Source organism: Macrobrachium nipponense, chromosome 38 (genome assembly GCF_015104395.2).
Source record: "Macrobrachium nipponense isolate FS-2020 chromosome 38, ASM1510439v2, whole genome shotgun sequence".
NCBI classification, from domain to species: domain Eukaryota; kingdom Metazoa; phylum Arthropoda; class Malacostraca; order Decapoda; family Palaemonidae; genus Macrobrachium; species Macrobrachium nipponense.
Window position 1 is genome coordinate 11448581 of NC_061098.1, and position 13051 is coordinate 11461631.

General features: G+C 37.3%; 1 protein-coding gene across 1 annotated transcript in view; it reads left to right on the forward strand.

Annotated features, from left to right (window-relative positions):
* Window positions 1-319: 319 nt before the first annotated feature.
* LOC135209533 (pyrokinin-1 receptor-like) overlaps window positions 320-13051 on the forward strand; it is a gene marked incomplete at its 5' end in the record, with an annotated part of 12833 nt that continues 101 nt past the window's right edge. The window contains 4 exon segments of the mRNA XM_064242184.1: window positions 320-1136; window positions 6810-7015; window positions 11782-12108; window positions 12111-13051. The exon segment at window positions 12111-13051 is cut by the window's right edge and continues 101 nt beyond it. Of these exon segments, the coding sequence (XP_064098254.1) occupies window positions 320-1136; window positions 6810-7015; window positions 11782-12108; window positions 12111-12452 (1692 nt within the window).

Sequence of the window (13051 nt, forward strand, 5' to 3'; positions counted from 1 at the left end):
CAGAGAGAGAGAGGAGAGAGAGAGAGAGAGAGAGAGAGAGAGAGAGAGAGAGAGAGAGAGAGCAATCTAAACTGACGAAACAGCAGCAACAATAAATCTTGTTTATATTTCTCCACAGATACGACACACGAGACACAAACAAAAATGGAGGACCTGGGAACAATGACGACCATGTTGGCACCAATGAGCACCCGAAACACAACGGCGGCGTCCATGTCTTCTTCTTCCTCTTCTTCCTCATCCATCATCCTCGCCACAGTGAAGGTCGTCGCGGCCTCTTTCTCAACCACCGTCAGCCCGTCGACTTCGGGATTCCTGAACTTCAGCGACTTCCCCGAAGGAGGCGCTGCCGGCGCCGCCGCCGAGGCGCCCGGAGCCCCAGGAGTGGAAGAGGAGGAGGAGGAGGAGGGAAGGGAATCCTTACAACCACGACTTCAGCATGACCATCTCCATGACGGTGATCTACATCCTGATCACGATCACGGGGGTGCTCGGCAACGTGGCCACCTGCATCGTGATCGTGCGGAATCGCATCATGCACACGGCCACCAACTACTACCTCTTCTCGATGGCCATCAGCGACCTCCTGCTGCTGGCCTTCGGCATGCCCGAGGAGATGTACCTGCTGTGGTGGGGCCCGCCCTACGTCTTCGGCGCCGAGTTCTGCTTCATCCGGGGCTTCACGGCCGAGATCTCCACCAACGCCTCCATCCTGACCATCGCCGCCTTCACCGTCGAGCGCTACATCGGCATCTGCCACCCGCTGAGGTCGCACACCATGTCGCAGTTGGGGCGCGTCATCCGCTCCATCGCCGTCATCTGGGCGGTGGCCACGGCCTGCGCCGTGCCCATCGCCATCCAGTACGGCATCGTGTACATGCCCGCGCCCGACGGCAAGGCCGCCGACCCGAGCACTGCGACCTGCACCATCAAGAAGCGGCTGAGCTGGGTCTTCGAGATCTCGTCGCTGCTCTTCTTCGTGGCGCCCATGCTGCTCATCACCGTGCTCTACGCCTGCATCGCCGTGCAGCTGCAGCGCTCGGCTCGCATCGCTCGGTCCGTGCCCTCCATCGACTCCCACAACTGCTCGTCCACGAACGACGGGTCTCGGAACAAGGCCGTCATCAAGATGCTAGGTAAGATTATTATTATTATTATTATTATTATTATTATTATTATTATTATTATTATCATTATTACCCTCTTTTAAAACAAATTCTATTGAATAAAATAGCAGAATTCAGTGGGGAGGGGGAGGGGGATGGGAGGGGCAGTTTTTTTTTATATTTTTATTAAAATGATCATTTTAAAAAAAACGGCTACAGTTCAAAAAGTAATTTGATTTGAATACAATATCTAAAGGATTTTTGCCCACTTTTTGATGACTGATTTTTATTTTAGAAATTAATATATTAAATTTATGTTTTTTTCGTTTTTTTGATGACTGGTGTTTTTTTAAATCATTTAAAATATGGTCTAAAATTACCACCAATGGAATTTAAAATAAACCAGCGTTTTAAAAAACTAATAGTTTGGGATACAAATATTGGGTTGGGAGTTTTGCCATCTTTTTATGACTGATTTTGATTTCGAAAATCATGTAAAAACTCGCCTAAGAAGGGGACAATGAAAGTTTTAAAATCATTTCAATTTGTGCACATTATTTTTGAGTGTTTCCACTTTTTGTTGGCGGATTTTTGTTTAAAAAAATATTACAAAAATTGCTTAAAAAAGAAACCAAACAAAGCTTTAAAAATATTTCAATTTTACCATAAATAATGTCTTTGAATAAAAAACAAAACAAAATAAGACCTAAAAACCTTTAAAAATGATGTCAATTTAGATATATTTTACCACAAATAGTGTATTAAAATTATATAAAGACAAAAAAAAAACCTAAAAAAAGCCTTGAAAATATTTCAATTTAGATACAATATTTTACCATAAATAGTCTATTTAAATTAAAATATATATGTTTAAAACTTTCATGGTGCATTAATTGTCATAATTATTGCGATTTTTAAATGATTTAAAACCAGTTTGCAAAGGAATTTAATTTGAATACAATATTTATAAGAAATTTACGCTGTTTTTTGGAATAATTTTTCTTTCAAAAATTATTCAAAAATTGGCCTAAAATAGGGCAATGAATGTCATATAAACATTAAAATCATATATCAATTTTAGAGTAAGTGAAAGACAAAAACCTTTAAAAATATTCCAATTAAATACAATATTTTTTTTAGATTATGACCTCTATGTGATGAGTGATTTTTTTTTTTTTTTTTTGTCTCAAAAGGGTTTTAAAAATGCATAAATATATGATAATAAATATAACATAAAAAGGTTAAAACAATATTTCAATTTTAGTACAAAACCTTAAAGTTTTTTTTGCATTTCTTTGATGACAGATTTTTTTTTTAAATCTTTTTAATTTATTTGAATACAATATTTTGGGAATTTTACCCTCTTTTTGGTGACTAATTTTTATTTCAAAAATCAATTAGAAAATCGCCTAAATTTTTAGGCGATTGATTAATGTAACATGAAAAGACATGAAAAATATTTAAATTTTACCACTTACTTCAGTGGCTGTTTTCTGTTTCAATTAATCATTATAAAAATTCTCTAAAAAACAGTTAAAAAATTAAACATATAAAAGCTATAAAAATATGTCATTTTAAATGCAATATTTTTGGTCTTATTGGCTCCCTTTTAGGGAGTTTTGTCCTCTTACTGGGTGACTGGTTTTTATTTAAAAGATCAATTAGAAAATCACCTAAAATTAATCAATCCATGTAACATGAAAAGTCCTGAAAAATATTTAATTTTAGCAAAGTACTTTGGTCTAAGAAATAGTTCAAAAATGAAAGAGAAAAAAGCTTTAAAAATATTTCATTGTAAATGCAATATCTTTGGGCTTACTGGCTCCCTTTTTTATGTTTAACAAAACATTTAAATAATTCGCTGCCACTGAATTCAAATTAAAAATAAATTTAATAAATAATCTAATTTGAATACAATAATTTTGGAAGTGTCGCCTTCCTTTTTGTAACGGATTTTTAATGATTTAAACCATCGCTTAAAAAGAATGTAACAATAAAGTTTAAACAAATATTTCAATTTTGTCACAATATTTTTGACAGTTCTTTTTTACTGGTTTTTTATGTTTGGTTATTGTTGAAAACATTATTAGAAAAATCGCCCAAAAAAGACAAAAATCAAACAGAAAAAAGCTAAAAAAAATTACTTCAATTAGGATGCAATATTCATGTTAGATTTGAGGCCTAATTTCTGTTTCAAAAATCACTTTAAAAATTGCATTAATATTGGACAATGAATAAAAAAAATATGATATTTTAGGGACTTTTTTCGTCTTTTTCATGACTGATTTATATTTCAAAAATCATTTGGAAATCGCTTAAAACTAGGAGAATATATATCAATTATTGCAAAAAACGTTTGAGTCTTATTCAATCGCTGTTGGATGTTTTCTTGTTCAAAAAATCAGCATAAAAATCGCCTAAAAAATTAAATGAAACAGAAAAATGACAGATTTTTGTTTAAAAAAAAACATTTATATAATATTTTAAGTACATAATTTTTTCAAAAAATGTTCTCATCTCTTTTGATAACTGATTTTTGTTTAAAATGCACTTAAAAATCACTTAAAAATCGGTTAAAATTAATTTCAAACAACAGTATATAAGTATTATATATGAATTAAATAATTTAAAAGTTTTACACTCTTTTGATGAGAGATTTTTATTTCAAAAATAATTTTTAAGAGTTCGTTCCTATTTTTGATGGATGATTGTTTTAAAATCATTCAGAAAATTCGCTAAATTAAACAATGTATTTAAAATTAAAATACGTTAAAAAAAATTACATTTGAATACAATATCTTTGATAGCTTTGACCTATTTTTAATGACTTATTTTTATTTCAAAAATTATTTAAAAAATCTCCTAGAAATAGAAAGTAAAATGTTTTGAAAATATATGTATAAATTTTTGCATAATATTTTTGAGTTTATTTCCCTTTTTATTTTGGCTATTTTTTGTTTAAAAAATCAATATGAAAATCCCCTAAAAAAATGAGTGGAAAAGAAAGGGAAAAAGAGCATTTTAAGGATTTTCGCCATATTTTGATAACTGATTTTTATTCAATCTAATAATTAAATAAAAATATGAAAATGAATATAACATAAAAGCAAAAAACATTAATTAAAAAGATGCCAAAAAACAAAAATATAGTATTTAGATTTAAATATTTTTAAGGTCTTCAGTTTCTTTTTTTATCCTTTTTTATGTGATTTCTATTATTAATCATCAAAGAGGAGAAAAAACTCCCAAAAATATTTAGTTCATAATTAATTATTTTTTAAACCGTTTTTTATGTTATATTCATTGTCCTGATTTAGGTAATTTTCGAAATGATTACGGAAACAGAAGTCCAGTATTAAAACGGGTGCAAAACTATCATGACTGTAAAATTTTCTTTTTTTCTCTCCTTTCTAGATGATTTTTATGATTTTTGACACAAATTCTAGCATCAAAATATGAAAAGAATCTCTCAAAAATTCTGTACCAAAATTGAAACATTTTTAAAATGGTTTTTATATCACATTTTTTTTTACCTAAATGTATGTGGTTATTTAAAAGAATTTTTAAACAAAAAATCACACATCTAAAGGAGGGCTAAACTTCGCTAAATAATTTATTCAAATTGATATATATATTTTAAGCCTTTTTTTTAGTTTCATCTTTTAACAATTTTTATAAGATTTTTTAAACAAAGGCAGGCCAACAAAAAGAGAAAAAACCTCAAAATACTGTGCAAAAACTGGAATATTAAAATGGGGAGGGGGAGTAAAGGAGCCTCCCCCCCCCTGCTAGGAGATTAATGCGCTGAATTCTGCCATTTAATTCAACAGAATATTATTATTATTATTATTATTATTATTATTATTATTATTATTATTACATACCTGGTAAAAATGTTGTTCCAACAGAATTCCACCTAATAAAAGAAGACCCATAAAAAACGCCAAAATATAAAAAAAAAATATAGAAAAGTTAGTATACTATATTTCAAGAGACTGCTTCTCCCTCTTCTAAACTCTCCTCTTCCTCTCTCTCTTTCCTCTCTCTCTCTCTCTCTCTCTCTCTGTAGGTATTGACCTACCCGAAGAGAGATAGAGAGGACACCAGCAGTCCCTGAAATATAGTATATCTACTTTCTACATTTTGGCGTTTTTATGCACTCCTCCTATTTTATATATATATATACATATATATATATATATATATATATATATATATATAATATCCTATATATATTATATATAATATATATATATATATATATATATATAAATAAAGTGAACCTCTTCAAAGTAAAGCCGCAATCAATTTCATTTACCATCCAGAGCCGAGACTAAGGATGCCAAAAGATCCATCTATATTTGATTCCACCTGCGGGAACAAAACATGACTTCCTCTTACCCCCCTCTTGGAGGGGGGTGTCTCCCCCAGTCCCCCACCCCCCCCCCCCCCGGTCATCGCGAAAGCTTTTTAAACTTCTCCTGACGTGAATGGGAAAGTTTCCGGGAAGTCTACCGTCCTCCTCCGGGGCCGCGGAATCAAATGAACGGCAGAGTTAATTGAATTGGGCCCGATATATAACAATCTTATCTCACAAATGCCCCTGCCGCGCGCGGCGGCGGCCGTTTGGGGAGGGGAGGGGAGAGGGGGAGGGGGCGAGGAGGGGAGAAGGGGAGGCTGTGATTAACTTTCTAGGTTTCTTCAGCTTTACAAGTAATATTATTATTATTATTATTGCAACTGAAGGGGGGTGGGGTCGGGGGAAAAGACCCCTCGGATAACTTGTTTTTTCATCATTATTAATAAACAATATATTTATTATTCTTACTAGAATTGAAATAGAAATATAAAATCTAGGCCAAAGGCCAAGCGCTGGGACCTATGAGAGCATTCCGCGCTGAAACGGAAATTAACAGCAGAAAGGTTTGAAAGGCGTAACAGGAGGAAAACAACCTCAAAGCAGTTGCACAATGGAAACAATTATCAGGAAAGGGTTGAGGAAATTCAGTTGGAAGAAAGAATACATAAATGGAGGTATAGTAAAAGGAATGACAGGGGCTGCAGCTAAGGGCCCTAGGGAACGCCGCTGAGACCCTGCGTAACGCCTCAGTTATTTTCATCATTATATCATTACTATTTGTATAGAAAAGGAGGTATTTTAAAAGAAGAAACAAAAGGGGTGCGACTAGGTACCCTAGGGAACGCCGCAAAGAACCTTGAGTAACACCTCAGTTATTATCATCATTATATCATTATTATTGTATATAAACGGAGGTATTTTAAAAGAAGAAACAAAGGGGGTGCGACCAGGGACCCTAGGGAACGCCGCAAAGAACCTTGATTAACACCACAGTTATCATCATTATATATATTATTATTTATTATATTATTATTATTATTATTATTATTATTTCTTGTATATAAACGGATGTATATTAAAAAGAAACAAAAGGGGCGCAACTAGGGACCCTAGGGAACGCCGCTAAGAACCTCAAGTAACGCCTCAGTTATTACTATTATTAACAATTATTTGTATATAAAAGGTATATTAAAAAAGAAACGAAAGGGGCACAACTAGGGATCCTAGGGAACACCACAAAGAACCTAGAGTATAACGCCCACTACTACTTCTACTACTACTCCATCAGCTACTGCCAATCACTGGCATCATTAATACGAAAATGTCCTTTTGCACTTTGGCAGTGGCGGTGGTGATCGCCTTCTTCGTGTGCTTCGCGCCCCACCAGGCCCAGCGGCTGATGGCCATCCACGCAGACCCCAAGAGCACGGTGGCCCAGAAGCTCTTCAACGTCCTCTACAACATCTCCGGGATCTCCTACTACATCTCCACCTGCGTCAACCCCATCCTCTACCACATCATGAGCAACCGCTTCCGACAAGCCCTGCAGGTGGGTGAGAGAGAGAGAGAGAGAGAGAGAGAGAGAGAGAGAGAGAGAGAGAGAGAGAGAGGGTCGTGTCTAGTTTGTAACTATTTCTCTGTATATTATATTAATAATTCGGTGTGACTGAATAATAGGCAAGTATAGGCAGAAACTACTTAAACATATATTATTTTTATTTATATTATACAGTATTTATATATATATATATATATATATATATCCTATATATATATATATACATATATATATATATATATATATAGAGAGAGAGAGAGAGATGAGAGAGAGAGAGAGAGAGAGAGAGAGAGAGAGAGAGAGAAAGATAGTCATGTCCAGCTTGTTAACTATTTCTCATTGTATCTTAACAATAAAATAAATAAATATTTTTTGTTTATTAAATTTCATATATATATATTATATATATATATATATATATATATATAGAGAGAGAGAGAGAGAGAGAGAGAGAGGAGAGAGAGAAGAGAGAGAGAGAGATGTCATGTACGTTATCTACACGCGTTAGTCTACACAAAAAACATGAACTCACAAGAGCTGCATCTGAGGAAGCTACAGCTTAACCTCGACCGTTATAGAGAGAGAGAGAGAGAGAGAGAGAGAGAGCAAGAGAGAGAGGAGAGAGAGAGAGACTATTGTCATGTACGTTAATCTACACGCGTTAGTCTACACAAAAAACATGAACTCACAAGCTGATCTGAGAGCTACAGCTTAACCTCGACCGTATACAGAGAGAGAGAGAGAGAGAGAGAGAGAGAGAGAGAGAGAGAGAGAGAGAGAGAGAGACAAGGCGTTAATCTACGGGAAATATCAACATTTTCAATACAAAATTACGGAGATACAAATAGATAAAACTAAGGATACCTTACGAAGACAAACACAAAATCACCTACACTTACAAGACAGGTTTGTCATTACAACTTACGAACATTTATTCTGGGTCAAAGAAATCCTTTTTTTAAATTAGATAAATTAAAGTATATTCGTTTGATTTTTCTTTACTTAAAGGTATTGCATTCGTTTACGTTAGAATATATATTATAAGCAAATATAACTTGCCGATATTCCCGGATCAAAATATGCAAACGACTTCATCATTCTGGAAGTATAATGTAAGATAGTGAAGGAACTACACTTAACAAACGAATAAAGAAAGTTAATCAACTACAAACTATAAGTAAGTATATCTTAGCTTAACCAGATCACATCGAGAAATGAATTTCTAATCCACCAGAAATAAATTCCTCCGATTCCACTCGGCAAAGCGGGGAATCGAACTCGCGACTACCGCATCGGTAGGCGAGCACGCGACCCTCTCGTCCAAACGAGGAACTTAACCACAAAACTATAAAGCGAATAAGCTACCCTCTCGTCCAACGAGGGAACTCAACCACAAAACTATAAAGCGAATCAGGACTTCGAGGGAACACAGAGGGAGATGAAACTCCCCAATTAGCCAAGTCATTATGGCCTCAGCGGAGATAATCCATCGAGACGAAAACGAGAAATGAAAAAATTAACTTTTTTCATTCGTTTACAAAGAACGTTGGAGGTTGTCATGGCGAGAAAGCCAACGACACAGGTCTATACCGAGAGAAAGAGGCCTCGACAAAATACTTTTACCTAGAAACTACGAGAGAGAGAGAGAGAGAGAGAGAGAGAGAGAGAGAGAGAGAGACGTCGAACAAATACTTTTACCTACAAACTAAAAGGGCGAGAGGCAAAAATGCCAATACGGGCAACCAAATACTTACATCTAGAAAAATAGATAAACAAAGAAACTGGTAACTCGACGCTTTTATCTAGAAAGTAAGAAGGAACCAGTGAAAGAGAGGTCTTATGCCTTTATCAGATTCATTAAGAAGAGAGCAAAATGTATTGAGGAGGAGGAGGAGGAGGAGGAGGAGGAGGAGGAGGAGGAGGAGGAGTGGGACACCCACCCCACAAACCCACAGGGAATATGGATGAGATAAGACTCCCCCTGCTTGCATTCAGGCGAGTTCATAGGAATTCAGGAAACAGAAGAGATAAGAGAATTCCACAGCCGTATATCCGTTACTGGAAAGGGATGGTTGGGCACCATGTACCCTTGGGAAAAAGAGACAGAAGGAGAATTCCACAGCAATTTAAAGGTATTTGGTATCAGACGGAGATAGAATACTTCACTGGCTTCCATGGTGGTCCGCGCACGTAAAGATTATTATTATCAATGTGTATATTCAGAAGATGAACGCTATTAATATGGAGCAAACCCCACAGGGGCCATTGGCATGATTATTATTATTATTATTATTATTTATTATTATTATTATTATTATTATTATTTGTTGTTGTTAAAAGTTTTACCAGACGATTGGCCAGAAGGATTAGATTAATTTAATTTTCTTCTTCTTTGTTTATTTTGTCAATTAAATTAAAATTTTTCAATAAATTTTATAACAGCCATTCAACTTTCCAAAGAATATCTTGTTCATCTGAAAGAAGTAACATAAGGTGATGGGTAATGCAGAAAACAAAGACTTCAGCTTTGAAAACAGAAAAATAAATGAACAAATTAATAAACGGATGAAACTGAATAAATTCTTCAAAAAAAAAAAAAAAAAAAACTAATCCTAGAACCGTTTTCTAGGGGAGCAATGCATTACATCTTCGCTTGAAGTTTTCTGTACAGCGTACAACGCTGTATGAAACTCTCATCCACGACCCACGAAGCTCTCAGCTACGTCCGATGAAACTTTCAGCCACGTCCCGCTGGTGACCTGCGCTGTTGGCACCTATAGCGATGCCAGGATCACGATCATGGTGAACTTTAATAACCTTGAATAAAATCAAAGCAACTGAGGCTAGAGAGCTGCAATTTGGTGTGCTTGATGCCTGGAGGGTGAATGATCGACGTACACATTTGCAGCCCTCTAGCCTCAGTAGTTTCGAAGATCTGAGGGCGGACAGATAGAGGTGCAGACGGACGGACAAACAGCCATCTCCGTTTTCTTTCACAGGCGACCAAAACTAAAAGGCATTTGGTCATCAACTTGACAACCCTCTGAAGCGCCTTTAAATGGCTATATGAATTTCATATGATGCCGATGTCGTTTCGGCAATAACCGGTTGGTACTGATGCCACATAAACACTTGAAATATACGGCTGGGGAAATATTGGAAGGCCACGAAATTTCCCATTTTCCACTCGTCTGACCGTGTGGCTTGATATCAACTAATAAGAAATCGGCGGAAGTCATTTTTGGGTAGGAAGACGATGGTGTTCGCATTTCCTTTACACACACACACACATATATACATATATATATACTTATATCACACGTATCCACAGATGAAAAATAAGAGACGGGGTGTACTAGGTCCTGACATGTTTCGACTTTATTTCCAAGCCATAGACGAATCACGCGCTAAAGTGATTATAATCATATACATACACACACACACACACACACACTATATAATATATATATATAATATATTATATATATATATATATATATATATATATATATACAGGGCCATGAAACCTTGTAACGGCCCGGTGGTAGCCTGCCCTATAGCGTTGTCAGACTCAACGTCACTGTCTAAATTTGGTCCTAAATAAAAACAAATTAAATAAAAAAAACAATGCACGGAAGAAAATTATGTACATCGTATATAATCAAGTCCGTCGAAAATAGCTCCATCTTTCGGTGGTCTCAGTAAACATGCTGTATGACCCGCGACCCATGAAACTTTCAGCCACGGCCTGGTGGTGGCCTGTCCTACAGCGCTACCAGGCACACGATATTGGCTAACTTTGACCTTATATAAAATCAAAACTACTGAGGCTAGAGGGGGGCTGCAATTTGGTACGTTTGATGGTTAGAGGGAGGGTGATCGACATACCAATTTGCAGCCCTCTAGCCTCAGTAGCTTTTAAGGAAAATTAAGAATCCTATTTGCTTGAAAATGCGCTTGTGTGATATGGCTCTTTAGATTTAGATTTCATGGATGGATTAATATTCTGTACTGACTAAACTAGCATCCCTTACAACTTCTCATGTCCCAAGATGACGACAAAAAATAAAATAGTTGTTCTGAGATTTCATAGAGAGAGAGAGAGAGAGAGAGAGAGAGAGAGTTGAATGGCCTTATTTGTATCAAATAACAGGGGACAAAATGGAATCTCCAAACCGTGAATTTGTACCAAACAAGATCATGATTCCCAACCTATGTTTATTTATGTAGATAAGACTGGAATATATCACACTGTATTACATCATAATGTCTCTCCGTGTAACCTTGGATCATTCTTCTCTCTGTCGATGGACGAAATTTCCTTAAAAGTGACTCCTCCCCCCCCGCCTCCTCCCACCCCACTCCATTACAACATTATAATTGTAATGACATCAACCCTTCAACCTCACTTCCAACATCAATTAATTCCCACGACAGTCTTTGACGGAACATTTTATGTCGTTGTCTCTAATTCCAGATCATTTGAAAATCCTATGGTTTTTATTTCCAGGTCTAGATTAAACACCCTGTTGCCGGTTAAACTCCTTATTTCCAAGTTAAACACCCCATTTCCAGGTTAGGTTAAAAACACATGATTTCAAGGTTGGATTAAGCACCCTATTTCCAGGTTACAAACCCTGTTTCCAGGTCAGATCAAATACTATTTCCAGGTCAGATTAACCCTCCTCTCCCCAACCCCCACAACCTGAAGAAGCAGCGTCAAACTGTAGCGTGTCTCTCTCTGTCTCTCATTCCAGGTGACATTAGAGAGCTGCTGTGGCAGACACCCCGGAGCAGGCGGAGGTAGGTGGTACCAGCCCACACGCTCTCAACAAAACCACATCCTTGAACTTACAGACCATACTTTCGTCTCCGAGGCCACCACTGTGGCGGCCGTCGGCGGCGGCGGCTCCTCCAAGGGGGCCAGCCCCCACCACCCCGCCCAGTACCCTCCTCATCCTCCTCCTCCTCATCACCATCATCCATCCAGCACCGCCAAGAAGACCAACATCATCATCCAGGAACTCAACGGCCTCCGGAAAGGCAGCAGCGGTGGCAAGAGGCGATTCCTGGTTTCCTCCTCCTCGTCGTCCTCGAAGTCCTCGAAGTCCTCCTGGGGGGGGATGGGATTAGGCCGCCGGGGGATCTCCAGATTCAGACCCCTCTTCAAGCCCTACGGCAGAGCAGCAGCAGCAGCAGGCAGCCGGAAGTGATCGAGAACCCCATAGACACTTACGTGGCGGCCAATAACAGCTCGACGACTCAACAAGGAAGAGGGTCTCGGAAACGGAGCCAATCCGACAGCCTCCTCAGCGGGGGATCGATCAGCAACTGCTCGATGACCCACGTGGAGCAGGAGTTCACTCAGAAGGAGCTGGCCGAGGTCATGGGGCGCATGAAGAACATGGAGAACAATCTGGATGTCTGAGAGAGAGAGAGAGAGAGAGAGAGAGAGAGAGAGAGAGAGAGAGCTGCTGACGCAACGGCGGAGGAACGAGAGATGTCGCGAATGTCAATTAAGACGAAGAATATAAACACCTTGACTTGAGGAATCAGAACGTCTGAGACAATCATAATAATCACAAGAACTGCGACGTTACGATGATAACGAAGAATATAAATGAAAACGAAATACAAAAAAACACACACTTCCAACGCCAGGACCAGGAAAAAAACGATGACGGCGCAGCAGAAGCAGAAGCAGCAGCAGCAGCAACAGAAATAGACGGTCCTCCGTTTCAAACCAGACGTCGACCACCAAGCTTTTATTTTCGCGACGACGCGAATGTTAAACCAGATCAAAAAAGATTCACGTGAAAGGACGGACGGAGATCATTCCCGTTAAAGGAAATGAGTCATTACTGAGCTATTATTATTATAATTATTATTATTATTATTATTATTATTATTATTATTATTATTATTATTATTATTATTACTATTACATTAATACTTCTACGGGAGTCTGATTCAGTCAGTAGTTCGTGTGAGAGTAGTATTACATTATTAACAAGACGATTCTCAAGT